We start from the raw sequence: 13673 nt of genomic DNA, 5'->3' as shown, positions 1-13673 counted from the left end.
CAACTCTTTGTTTCTTCCTGTTTTTGTCTGGTTCTGTTGTTAGTTTGTATTTTCCTGACTCATTGAGGGTTTGTTTTGTTTTTTTTTTTCTCTCCTGTTTCTGTTTATTTCAGTTTGGCGTGCTGGTTACTGTCGTAGGCCTGGGGTCGAGTGTAGCCCCTGGCACAAAGGAGACACTCAGGAAACCTTGTCAGCAATGTGGTGGGAACAAGAGTGGTGTGTCACCCGATTGGGAATTAGCTCATGCTAGGAGTGAGTGGTAGTGGTGCTGACCACCATTCATACCCAAGCAAAGCATTACGGGGAGACATTTTCCTGAGATTGTCATGGCTATCCTGAAATGACATTGCATTTGCTCAGCTGGTATACTGCTAGTTAAGGGCTTTGACCTCCCTAATGTGTAGCGTGGAAATGGTTAATTGATTTTTTTATTTTACTAACAGAGACATCAAGCCTGACAATGTCCTTTTGGACGTGAATGGTCATATCCGTCTGGCTGACTTTGGATCATGTTTGAAGATGAATGACGATGGAACTGTAGGTATTTTGTTGGAGATTTTCTGTTTGATTTGGGGTATTGCTTGTAATTAGAAAGGACTTAAAATTTCACCTTGAGATCCAGTTAAGAAACCAAGGTTTGAATGTGAATTTAAAAAGATAAATCGAGGGATCCCTGGGTGGCTCAGCGGTTTAGCGCCTGCCTTTGGCCCAGGGCACGATCCTGGAGACCCGGGATCGAATCCCACGTCGGGCTCCCGGCATGGAGCCTGCTTCTCCCTCCTCCTGTGTCTCTGCCTCTCTCTCTCTCTTTCTCTCTCTATCATAAATAAATAAATCTTTAAAAAAAAAAAAAAGATAAATCGATTTAAGAGAGAGTTGAAATGTTCTACTTAAGTCTAAAACATCTTTTTTGCTTTCTGTGTTTATAAAAGTAATGTATATACCTTTTCAGCTAGGGGGCTGTCAGGGTTCCTTGCATGGCTAGGCAGCTAAAATCACATCACTGCTCAAAACTCCGGTGCAGGCTGGTCAGGTTCACTGTGACTGCCCCCTCACCCCCCCATTTCTGTCTGCAGGCAAGTAACTTCTTGTCAGGGTTTTCTCTCCGTGGGTGTGTTAGATCTAGAAGCAGAGGTCCTTGATGCAAGGCTTTACTCTCTTTCCACCAAGCTGGTCTCTTATTTCTCCATCTATTTTTTTTTTTAAGATTTTATTTATTCATGAGAGAGAGAGAGAGAGAGAGAGAGGGAGAGAGACAGAGACAGAGACACAGGCAGAGAGAGAAGCAGGCTCCATGCAGGGAGCCCGATGTGGAGCCCAATGTGGGACTTGATCCTGGGTCTCCAGGATCACACCCTAGGCTGAAGGTAGAGCTAAACTGCTGAGCCACCCGGGCTGCCCTATTTATCCACCTATTGATGAGTTGATATATTGGTGCTATCCTCAAATCCAGTCTTTGATGACAAGACCAGTGGCCTTGGACTGAGCTCTAGAATGTTGGTTACCTTTCTCACTTGCACGTGAGGAAACTCCTCCTGTGTTACCACCTCATGTTCCAATCTGCCCACTGCCCACTACAAAATCCTACAGCCGAGCTGCAGAGAAGTGACTTTGGTCATGTGACTCAGCCTGACTTGGGGTGCTGCTTATGCCGCATGGCCCTGTCCTCTGTCACGACCCAAGGGAGAGTCTGGCCTTCATGGGACAGACCCTCAGTCTTTTGGACTCTGTTCTCCATGTGCTTCAAGACCAGTCTGATTTTTCAGATGACCTACTCCCTCTTGGTTTCTCTGTGGTGATCGCTGCCCTCTCTGGCCATAGCTTTCTGTAGACATGTCACTGTGTTGAGGCCTGTTCCTGCTAACATCAGTAGCTGAGGGACTATTCTTTCCCTTTGGGGGGAGTCTTAGCCTTCTGGTTCCCCATCTGGGGAATTCCTCAGCACCCAGCTAGTGCCTGGACCTACTTCCAAATGTTCCCATCTGGGAGATTAAGGGTAGGCTCTGAGTGAGCAGCCTTATTAGCATCCCTGGGAGCTAGAATTTGTTTAATGAGAGCCCCAGTGGCCTATGTGCACACGTAGGTTGAGAAGGACCGGTCTGAACACCACGTGGCCCCTGGACCACACTTTGGGCAATAATGACAGAGCATGTGGGAAATGCCACCCTTTGGGGATTGCAGTGCCATTAGGGGGCTGAGGTGGGCATTTGGGCGTGGAGAGACCAGGCATGCGAGACAATTCTCATGTGTTCTGGAAACTGCCCAATGTTTGGTGCTACAGGAGAACAATTATTTGCATTAAATTTTGACTAGGTTTTTTAATTGTGATCATGTATCAGTTTTATTTCGTGATTATTTCCTTATTTGTTCCGATTTTAGAGAAAGTAGTTAGGAATTTGGCATTAGCGCTACCCCCAGGGTTTCCCTCCAACACTGCCCTCTCCCCTAAGGTTCAATCCTCCGTGGCCGTGGGCACTCCTGACTACATCTCGCCAGAGATTCTACAGGCGATGGAGGACGGCATGGGCAAGTATGGCCCCGAGTGTGACTGGTGGTCTCTGGGCGTCTGCATGTATGAGATGCTGTACGGAGAAACGCCGTTCTACGCAGAGTCGCTTGTGGAGACCTATGGAAAGATCATGAACCATGAAGTAAGACGCCGCATTTCCATGTCCTGTTGGTTCGAGGCCTGGAGGTGGGAGGGCCTCTAGGAAGCTGTTAGCATCTTCGGGGAAGAGATGATAGGGCTGGAGGGGGCTGCTGACCACCAGACAGGAGCAGAGGGAGTTAGGGGGTGGAGTCCACACAGGCTGCCGACATAGGAGGTGCAGGTGTAAGGGGAGGAGAGCTGCATGGTGGGGTCAGGGCCCAGGAGAAGCAGGCATCCGTGCTGACTGCATGGCCTTGGGGCAACAGGGGGTGAGGAGCAGTTGGGCAGTTCCACCTATGGCTCTGGATTCCTCAGTTGTCAGGACTGGGCCACACGCCCCTCTGTGGCAGCGTCCCTCCGCCTCCCAGATCCTGTTCCATTTCCCTTTCCAGCTGTGCGGTTTTCACTCTGACCTTCCCCCCGCTCCCACCGCCTCCCCTCTATTCCTCATACCATTTGCTCTTCCACCTCATGTTTCTCTCATCTGTTTCTCTTGGTCACGTGTTTCTTCCTCACACCGCCTCCTCCCTCTGCCAGCATGCTCTCAGCATCCTTCCACACCTCCCAAGGATGGCCCTCTCCACTGACCTGTCCTCAGCCCTGTCCCCCACTAACTATTTGAGTGGGGAGCAGATTAACCCTGAAATGGTGGGGGGATTTTCCATTTAACTCAAATCAGAGCAGGCCATGTTTGTAAAAAATACTTTTCCCAAAGTAGAAATAAATGTTTTCACTTGTAAATGAATATACACTTCCCATAAAATGGTCAGACAACACAAAGGTGCAGAGGGTAGGTGGTGGAAATCACTGCCTCCACTTCTTAGTGATAAACCCTATCAAAGTACAGAACGGGCCTCAGTGAACTATAAATTGCTGTGGGTGCTGAGCTTGAGCTCCCTGTGGGGCCTGGTCTGGTGCTTTCTTTGTGCCTACTTACTTGATTGTCATGCAGCCCTGTGACATGGTGCTCCTGCCGTCCTTGTTTCTAGATCACAGAGGTGGAGCTGGGCCTTGGCACCCAAGCTTGCTGCTGTGCTGGGCGTTTGTGGGGCAGGATGGTGTGTGGGGGGGAATGTTTGGTTGGATGGCATCACATCACATATAACCAGGGGGTTTTGTCTGGCTTTTTGTGCTCTGTCTACCCAGTACACAAAAACACACCATTCTCTTGGGTGTGCGTGTGGGGGGCGGGTGTTTGGGTGTGGGGTGTTTGTGTGTGTGTTGGGTGTGTGTGGGTGTGGGTGTGGTGTGTGTGGAGTGTATATGCGTGCACGCACCGTGTCTCTTTTTAACAGATTTCTTTTTGATGAGCATTTAGGCAATTTGCGGTTTACTTGGTCAGAATATAATGCTGTTGTGAACATGTCAGGTGTTCTTTTTGTGACGGCTTCTGTAGAATAAAATTTTCAGAGTGGAATTGCTGTGGGTACTGGCATACGCACTCTCAAGGAGCTGAGCCAGCCTGTTCCACTGCAGTGTGTAGTCTGCGTCCTTTGCCACTTCGATGGGTGACAGTCTATCGTTCTAATTTATGTGTAAGGTGGCAACAAGTCTGCCATGAATGAAACCAGCAAAACTAAGGATTTTCTCATTTGCCTTTCTGGAATTCAGTTCACTGGCTATGGCTTGCATTTAGTTACTGTGAAATTAGGAATGACTGTTGCTTTGGAGTGGTTGCCTCTGTCTTGTTTCCTGTAACATCTATAAATCTTCCATCTTTCTGAGTAAGTTTTCATCCCGTGTCCACCGACCTCCCACCCCCCAGGAGCGATTTCAGTTTCCATCCCACGTCACCGACGTGTCTGAAGAAGCCAAAGACCTCATTCAGAGACTCATCTGCAGCAGAGAGCGGCGGCTGGGCCAGAATGGCATAGAGGACTTCAAAAAGCATGCGTTCTTTGAAGGTCTGAACTGGGAAAACATACGGAACCTGGAGGCACCTTACATTCCTGATGTGAGCAGCCCTTCTGACACCTCTAACTTTGATGTGGATGACGACGTGCTGAGAAATATTGTAAGTGTAAACCGTCTCTCGTGCTGTATCCTCGTAGGTCTGAATATGGAGAGTGTTCTGTGGACGGTGTTGTTCCCAGTGTGATCGGTCTTAGGACTGTGTTGGTTCCAACTTTAAAAGATCTGGCAATTGTTTTCAAGAAAATACACCTTTTATTCCAGCCTTCAGCTTGGTCCTTAATGTCCCTTCTAAAGAATAAGGGTTACAGGCACACCTCATTTTAATGTGCTTTGCAGATACTGGTTTTTTTTTTTTTTTTTTTTTTTTTACAGACTGAAGGTTTGTGGCAACCTTGCCTCCAGCATATCTGTGGGCAGTTTTTCTAACCACATCTGCTCACTTCTGCATCCCATGTTGGTGATTCTCACCGTGTTTCAGATTTTTTCAGTATTAATGTGTTTGTTACAGTGATCCATGATCGGTGCTTAGGACTTACTGAAAGCTCAGGTGATGGTTAGCAGTTTTTAGCAGTAAAATATTTTTAAATTAAGGTACATACTTTATTTGTTCTGACGGTGCTGTTGCACACGTAATAGATTGTAGTGTAGTGTGAACTCGATTTTTACGTGGGCTGGGAAAGTAAACAATGCACTTGACTTGCTTTGTTGAGATAGTCACTTTATCATGGTGGTCGGGAACCGGACCCGAAATGTCTCCGAGGTACACATGACCTCAGCTGAAGTAAAACTGAGTTGAACAGCTCCTTTCCAGACCTCATCAGACATACTTGTGCTGTAGTTTCATGGCATTTGGCAGTGTCACCAATGCTCCACTTAAAGCTTCACCTCAGCCCTGTCACCACTTCCAGACTGCGAGGGGCCTGGCCTGTGCCCCCATAGTGGACTTGCAAGCCCCTGGGGCCCCAGTCCCCAGGCATGAGTGCACAGGCTTCCTGCTGTCATGTGTTCTCTCTGTTCTGTTCTCATGTGTGTTTCTTTGTACAGCAGGGGTTTAGGAGCAGCAGTGACCATGTGTGGGTTCCGAGTCCTCCCACTGATGTCTTGGGTCCTCCAGGTGGGGTCCTGGTTCTGGGGCTGCCCAGTGTTTGGCTGGTCCAACGGGGCCTCTGCTGTACCAGTTGGTACTTTTAGCTCCAGAGAGTTTTGCTCAGAGGCTGTAAGGTTGTTGTGACCTGGTTTGCGGGTAGAGGACCTGAGGTTCATCCAAGTAGAAGAAAGGTCTTGATTGCTCCCTAGAGAATTAGTCAAATAAGAGCCAAGCCATAGACCGCACAAAGTAGTGTCGCTGTGGAAGGGGTTTTCCTAGACTCTAAAGAAACTATTTACATGCTGACATTTCCCAGATGAATTATAACTTTGGCTTCGTGTTTGATGAAGGATCCTAAAACTGAAAGAGAAGAGTTCACAATACATTTACCTAAGATATTCTACCTTCTGCCTTTGGCCTCTGTCTCTGCCGAGAGCCTGGGAACCCTCAGCCTCTGCCCCCATGCCTCCAGGTGGTTGTGCTCCTGCCCCGTCTGCTCGCCTCTGTGCAGGGCCGTGTCAAGCAGTGGCTCCTGTGGCTTCAGCAGGTTTGGCGTCACAGGTGTGATGCAAGTTGGGCCTGTGACAGTATCATCATCTGAAGCAGTGTGTGTGTTCTCTTAACTGCATTGTGCATGCAGCAGGCACTGCCAGGCCCAAGAACTGTAAACCTGCCAGTGCTGCGCTCGCTCCCTGGCGGGAACACTGTGTACTCCAGGATTCTCTGTTCTGACCCCTGACTTCACTGATTTGTAACATTCTTTCCTTTTGTTTGAACACGGATTTCATTTTGTTGTATGTGTTCTTATGCAGGATATATTACCTCCTGGTTCTCATACGGGCTTCTCCGGGTTACATTTGCCGTTCATCGGTTTTACATTTACAACAGAAAGGTAGGTCTGGATTTATCATTCCCCAGGCAGAGCCTTCCCTTGGGCTAGATGGGCAGTCTGAGTTGGGGAGGGGGGATGTTCCTGTGCGGGTGTGTGCCTGCATCGGTGTTGGGGGGTCATGATCAAGGGAGCTGTGGACAGATTTGTCCTTTAAATGGGACACCTGATGACTACACAGTGACATGTAGCAGGGTCAGGCGACGACTTCTACAAACAGGAGACTCTTCTCCTATCTCTGTTATATAGTCTACTGCTTTTTTAACAACGCTGTGAAAATATGAAACCCATCCTTGGCTCATGGGAGGTAGTTTGCTGACTTCTGACTTACAGACCATGAGTGTTGGCAAGATTTATTCTGAGAGAATGTCAGTGGCCGAAGCTAGCAGCCCTGTTCCCTGCTCATGCCCTACTTTCATAAGGATTTTAGCCACAGCTCTGTAGCTTCCACCATGGAGCTGGAGCACAGTCCCAGGCTTAATGGAAGAGGCGAGAGCAGAAGCCCCAGGTGTAGCTCCAGCACCTGAGGACCATGGTGACTATTTGTACCTGTCAGCCTCTCTCTTGAATGGGCCTCTTTGCCGAGCTGTCGCTGGCTTTTAAAGAACCTGAGCCAGGAGGAAAGGCAGACAAAATGAAACAGATGGAATCACTCAGTGCCTGAAGGAGGGCCACACACTTGACTCCAGGTACCTTCTAGCAGCTCCTACGTGCATTGATGAGAGTTCCTTCAGGAGGAGGTTGTTTCTGCTTGAGCTCATAGGAGCTCCCTTGGTGTGAGGTGCCAGGGTTAAGCAGCACTAGAGCCAAAGTGATAGTTGATGCTTTGTAGTCCACAGGAAGCGGTCCAAAATGCAGTAGGCATAATGACCTATTAATCTTGCTTACAGAGGTTCTTGATTTTTCTGGGCCATTCTAGCTCAGTAGGTACTTGTTAAACCTTCAGGTTCCAGGCCCACCTACCAAGGCTCTAGTATGACAGGTCAAGCCCAGGTCTCTCCTTCTGGAACAGAACCCATGGTGCTGGCGTAGCACAGCATTCTTGAGCCACTTTTGAGAATCAGTGGCCAGGCCCTTCCATAAACGTGTGTGTGCTGGGTGCCTTTGCTGGACTTCTGAGTGTAGCAGTACTCAGGAGTCTCCCTGGCATCACTGTCACATTAAAAACAAGAACTAAATAATTTGTGGACCTGCTCAAGAACTAAGCTCTGAGTGAGAGAATCACCTTGGGCTTTCATAACTGTGTGTGTGGTATGCACTTGGTGGTCACTGGTCAGTAGCTGTGCCACGCACAGTGCTGGAGTTGAGAGAACCAGACAGGTTGTTCAGTCTGCAGGGGAGGATGAGCCCCAGAGGATTGAGGGGCCCATTCCCTGAAATTCTCAGCCAGTCAGTGGCAGAAGCAGGAAGCCCTTGGTGGCCTCAGTGTCCAGGGCCATCCCCTGGGCCCTCTGCCGGGCCCCCGCACCCAGCTACCCACAGGATACCATCTCCTGTTACATTTCTGGTTGAGCATAAGTGGTGACGTAGAGATTACATTCCCTCCTTTGCAGAGGGGTTTTCTTTGACCACCTTAGAGGGCACGTTCTTGTTAATCACCCTGTCATCCACTAATTAGCCATAAGGGAGACTCTGAATTCTGGCTCGATAAATAATAGTCTTTTTCACAGGTATTTTGTTTGCCTGTTTGGAAGACTTGTCTTTTGCCCCAGGAAGTTTTAAAATGCTGATGAACTCACTGAATTCTCAGTAGATCAGAAAACCCTATTGCTTTATTGCAGCTGTTTTTCTGACCGAGGCTCTCTGAAGAGCATAATGCAGTCCAGCACATTAACCAAAGACGAGGGTGTGCAGCGGGACCTGGAGAACAGCCTACAGGTGGAAGCTTATGAAAGGCGGATCCGGAGGCTGGAGCAGGAGAAGCTGGAGCTGAGCAGGAAGCTGCAAGGTGAGGGCAGCGCCCAGCCTCCCGCGACCTCGGCCCACTTGCCCTCGGCGCTGGCCTGCCCTCACGCCCTGTCTCCCTCCCCTAGAGTCCACCCAGACCGTGCAGTCCCTGCACGGCTCCACCCGCGCCCTGGGCAGCTCGGCCCGGGATAAGGAAATCAAAAAGCTAAACGAAGAGATCGAGCGTCTAAAGAATAAAATAGCAGGTAGGTGTTTTAATGATAACTGCCTGGTCTCTGTTCTTGGGCATTCATCCCTTTGGGGAAAATTTTCAGTCCTTTTCGTAAGGTGAAAAAGGGGGAAAAAAAAAAAGCTTTGGCTTCAGTGCACCTACTTAGAGGTCTCCTGTTTTGTCCGTTCACTTGAGGTGATTTCTGCACCTTGCTTAGCCCACATAATAGGATTTTATAGTTGCAGCTAGAATCTGTTTCTAGTATCTCATCCACAAACCTTCACAACATTTTACATTTCTCTGTCTTGATTCCTCTCCTTGTAGCCCTGAGACAGAATTGCCACAGCTTACTTCTTCCCAAGGCTTTCCTTGGTGACCTGGCCCACTTTCCTCAGTGTTGTAGGTGTGGATCTGTCCTTCCATCCATCTTCTGTGGTTCCTAGATTATCAAAGCTTCCTACTCCGATCACTCTTTAGTCTTAGCCTGACACATGTGTCAGCCTGGCAGTTGACTCTTGTCTCACCCTATTCTTTCTCTCCTTTTCCTGCCTTAGAAACCGCCCCCCTCCCACCCCGTCCTGATGCTGAAAAGGGCCCAGGTGAGTCAGTTACACACTGAGGCTTCCTGCGCCCCTCAGCTGCCCCGTGCTTGCTTGCACTGAGACAGGAGGACCCCCAGCCCTTGGGGCAGAGCCGTCACCTACCTATGGTCAGCTCATGTGGGTGGCTGAGCACATGACACTTGACACAGCAGGTTACCTGTGTGAGGAAGTGAGAAAGCTGCTAAATGATAGAGAGCATGAGGAATGATTAAATAATTCACTCTCAGGAAGTCACATGGTCTATTTTCCCTATCGCTCAGATTCAAACAGGCTTGAGCGGCAGCTTGAGGACACGGTGACCCTTCGCCAAGAACACGAGGACTCCACACATCGGCTGAAAGGCCTGGAAAAGCAGTACCGCGTGGTGCGACAGGAGAAGGAGGATTTTCACAAGGTAGTTCAGGATGTGGTTTAACGTGAGAAAGATTTAAATGATTTCGAGGTTGTGAGGTTGAAGTTGTGCAGAGGTCTGAGGGCCTCTTCCAGGACCCTTGTTTGTGTGTGTCCTGGCCTGTGCTGCCTGCAGCCCCTGAGAGGCAAGATTGCCCAAGGATCCTGCTGGCCACTCCGCCTCCTGGCTGGCTGTGAGGTACCCTGCTACAGCCAGCACACACTTTGCAGTGCTCGTCCTGGCTCCTGACCACCCTGCCCTGGGTGCTATACCCCCTATGTGAAAGTAAGGACATAATGGTGTGGAGGCCTTGAGGCTCCCCATGGAGGGTCTCTCTCAGGGTCCACAGCAACCAACCCAGCTAAGGTCACCTGCTTGACTCTGGTGCCAGAGTCCTCACCCTTCCCACTCCCTCAGGCCACCTGCAGTGGCCTCTCCCCAACCCCCTCTTCTTTCAGAAGTGAGCTGTTCCTTATGACAGGGCATTGCAAGACAGATCATTTGTTGAAATTTGTGCAGTTCCCTTTAAATGTCTTTTATAAATTTGATTTTCAGTAAAATACATCAAACCGTATGTTTAGATACCAGTGTGTTCATACAACACGATCCTATTTTCTAAAATATATTCACTTATACACTTAAGTCGTTAAATCTATAGTTTATGATCTGTTTTCTAAAATGTGCAGGGTTTCAAACCCAGATTGTTCAGTTCACCACGGTATCCTACCACGGCGCCTTGTCTGGAAGCGCAGCGTGGGACAGGAAGCCCCGCATTACTCTAGCTAGCCTGGCCCAGAACAGCGTGGTGGAGGCAATCCCCTCCTCGTGGTGGGAACCACCATGCTAATCTGTTCAGATCCGCTACTTCCAGTACCAGACCAACAGGTGCCACAGTGACTGTGCCACCCAGTTGTTGAGGAATCAGCTGCAGGGAGGTGAGGCTCCTAGGACAGCCGGTGGTGAGGCCATGTCACCCATGCAGCCAGAGAGACAACCACTTCCAAATCTCTCTCTGGTGAGGGGTTAGGTGTTCAATGATCGTTTTTGTGTGATTCCTTATTTTGGTGGAAATCTTAGGCTTTTCATACGTAACATGTACTTTCCTGATACTGCTATTTAAATAACTGGATTGATGACCACATTCATGCTTCATCCACCTTTGTGATTGTATGGATGGATTAGGGAAGGGGGTGTTGAAACTGGTGAGCCAGACTTGCCACTGTGAGCAAGCCTCCAAGCTGGCTGGGGGAGCTTGAGCTTCCGGTTGCCATGTGGTTGCGGAGTCTTCCCTGGAGTGAGGTTGATGCTTAGCACCTCAGCTCAGGTGTGCTTTTTCCAGGCTGCTCATAGCTGTGCTGGGGCTGAGCAAAGGGCTTTTTCCAAAGAGGAGAGGTTTTGGATCTTGGCCATGGTCCGTAACCAGCGTTTGCTGGGGAAGAGTGAGCTTCCAGCCTCCCATGTCTTTGTTAAGCAAATATAAAACATCTGTCATTCTTTCTATTCAGCAATTGGTTGAAGCTTCAGAGCGATTGAAATCCCAGGCCAGAGAACTCAAAGATGCCCACCAGCAACGAAAGTTGGCCCTACAGGAGTTCTCAGAGCTCAATGAGCGCATGGCAGAGCTCCGCTCCCAGAAGCAGAAGGTGTCTCGGCAGCTCCGGGACAAAGAGGAGGAAGTGGAGGTGGCCATGCAGAAGATTGACTCCATGCGCCAGGAAATCCGCAAGTCTGAGAAGTTCAGGAAGGAGGTAGCTTTTTAGCTGTTTCAGGGATTGTGCTATTTGGACTTTTATAAGATCTTTTTTTTTTTTTTTTAATTTTTATTTATTTATGATAGTCACAGAGAGAGAGAGAGGCAGAGACACAGGCAGAGGGAGAAGCAGGCTCCATGCACCGGGAGCCTGATGGGGGATTCGATCCCGGGTCTCCAGGATCGCGCCCTGGGCCAAAGGCAGGCACCAAACCGCTGCGCCACCCAGGGATCCCTAATAGTTTATTTATTTGAGAGAATGCATGAGCTGGGGGAGGAGGCAGAGGGAGAAGGAGAAGTAGACTCCCCATTGAGTGGGGAGCCTGATATGGGGCTCCATCCCAGCACTCTCAGGTCATGACCTACCTGAGCTGAAGGTAGGCACTTAACCGCCTGAGCCACCCAGGTGCCCTGGACCTTTGTATGATCTTAATAAAACATCTTGGAGAATTTAGCTTGAATACTATAAATTACTTTAAAATCTTAAATTTTATGAGAAACCAAGTAAGTTGACCTGCCAAGTATTTATTTTGTATTTCTCAGCCCTCAGTATCTATTTGTGAAATTATTAAGAGATGTTCTAGGGTCCTGATTTTTAAAAATAACCTTTTAAAGCAAAGAGAAGGTATTCATGCCTAACAAATGTAATGTAAACGTGTCATGATGCGATCGATACAGCACAGCGTAAGTGAGGTGAGCCCCAGGTCCATAGCAGGTGGGAGCAGTGGGAAGACCAGGCTCAGCCAGGTGTGCCTTCAGGTCAGCCCAGAGGCTCTGGACCTGCTTTCAGGATGGCTTTATGCTCTTAAAGACCCGAGACCCTGAAAGAGCTTTTGTTTGTGTAGGTTACGGCTTCTCATGTTTACCATGTTAGATATTAAGATACTCTCTTCAGTTTAGCAATAACCTGAATAATAGCATTACGTTACATGTTAACGTAAGTAGCATTTTCTATGAAAAGTGACTGCCTCCCCTATGTAGTGAGGGGAGTGGCATTTTTGTGTTTTTGTTCTTTTCTTTAATAACTGGCTTAATAAACACGTAGGTTGGTATGCCTATTTCTGCATTCAGTCTGCCATGTTTTGCATAAAGTATTTAAAGAAAACCCAGGTAATTAGAAAAAGAAGACCCTTTGATACCCCCCGAAAGGGTCTCAAGACACTACTTTGAGAACTGGCTGTCAAGATACTCTAGATGCTCTTCCATTAATGAGGGGCAGATTTTAAGCAGCCCTTAGTTTGGATTCTGTTAGAAATTGCTCGGCACATTGAATCAGAAGGCCTGAAACTTATGTGCTCATTGTCACTTGGTCTCAAAATGCCTATTTGTTTTCCTCTCCATTTGTCTTAAAACCCAGATATATTTGTAGTTGTAGCCAGCAGTAACTCTGGTCAGCGGAACCCGTAACTAAGCATTACCATTCGCACTCTGGATGAGTCGCTGTGGGGCCTGGGATCTGCTTTAAAGTAATGGGAACATGCGATTCTTCCGCTGTCCCCCCACTCTCATGTGACGTTTGTCGTTTAATAGAAGAATTTGTGTTCTCCAGATGTCCAAAGTATTTGTTTCACCAATCTGCATCCTTCCTAGAAATTTAATGCCAAATTATTGATTTAAATTAGAATTTAAACTTGTTTTATTACTAACTAGCCTTTCGAGATAAGCCTTGAAGTGTGTTTCTCAGCCATTATATGATGGGGGCTGAAATCTGTGAGGAGGGAAGAATTATGAAGGGCCTCAGGACTGCGCTGGCCCAGGGCCTTGGGAGGGCCGGCATCAGGCCAGTAAGCAGTGGCGTTCTTCTTGCAGCTGGAAGCTCGACTGGAGGACGCCGTTGCCGAGGCCTCCAGGGAGCGCAAGCTTCGTGAGCACAGTGAGAACTTCTCCAAGCAAGTGGAAAGTGAGCTTGAGGCTCTCAAGGTAGTGTCTGCCAGAGGCTAGACGGTCACCCTTGCTAACTGTCGTGGTGGGCTCATCAGAGACCGGTGGCTGCAGATGAGACGTGGGATGTGGAGAGGTGGCAGCTCACGACCATGCCTTTAGGACAGCTTTTCGCTTTAAAAGCCCAAGTTGCTTCATTTTTTTTTCTTATATATAAAAAGCCTCAGGCAATTTATAGGAAGCCCTTGTAAACTAATACCCAGTACCTGCCATTTGTCTTGGGTTTCTTTCTTTTTTTTTTTTAAGATTTTATTATTTGAGAGAGAGAGAGCACATGCAGTGGCGGGGTAGGAGGGGCAGAGGGAGAGGGAGAAGCAGACTCCCCACTGA

At 48.5% G+C, this 13673-nt stretch overlaps 1 protein-coding gene and 1 long non-coding RNA gene across 5 annotated transcripts in view; one reads left to right on the top strand and one right to left on the bottom strand.

The window, feature by feature from the left end:
• The window catches only part of CDC42BPB (CDC42 binding protein kinase beta), a 105746-nt gene that overhangs the window by 61119 nt on the left and 30954 nt on the right, over nt 1-13673 (top strand). For 2 of the 3 annotated variants that reach the window (XR_012037266.1, XM_072840029.1), the window contains exons 6-15: nt 444-537; nt 2451-2651; nt 4416-4664; nt 6464-6543; nt 8322-8488; nt 8574-8693; nt 9214-9258; nt 9522-9655; nt 11158-11400; nt 13212-13322. Coding sequence is in view for 2 of the 3 variants with exons in the window: in XM_072840029.1 (XP_072696130.1) it covers nt 444-537; nt 2451-2651; nt 4416-4664; nt 6464-6543; nt 8322-8488; nt 8574-8693; nt 9214-9258; nt 9522-9655; nt 11158-11400; nt 13212-13322 (1444 nt within the window). In the remaining variant the exon portion in view is untranslated. The remainder of the gene's footprint in view (nt 1-443; nt 538-2450; nt 2652-4415; nt 4665-6463; nt 6544-8321; nt 8489-8573; nt 8694-9213; nt 9259-9521; nt 9656-11157; nt 11401-13211; nt 13323-13673) is intronic. The other variant, XM_072840030.1, reaches the window with a different exon arrangement.
• LOC140640517 (uncharacterized) lies at nt 2315-6371 on the bottom strand. 2 transcript variants are annotated; one of them, XR_012037267.1, is made up of 2 exons: nt 6042-6371; nt 2315-2626 (listed from the first exon to the last, which is right to left on the bottom strand). It is a non-coding gene; the product is annotated as an uncharacterized lncRNA (long non-coding RNA). The 2 variants fall into 2 exon arrangements; XR_012037268.1 differs by having other exon boundaries at nt 6056-6371.

Source organism: Canis lupus, chromosome 9 (genome assembly GCF_048164855.1).
Source record: "Canis lupus baileyi chromosome 9, mCanLup2.hap1, whole genome shotgun sequence".
In the NCBI taxonomy this organism is placed as follows: Eukaryota; Metazoa; Chordata; class Mammalia; order Carnivora; family Canidae; genus Canis; species Canis lupus.
The sequence above is the reverse complement of the archived record's forward strand: the minus strand, read 5'-3'. Positions and strand labels throughout refer to the sequence as shown.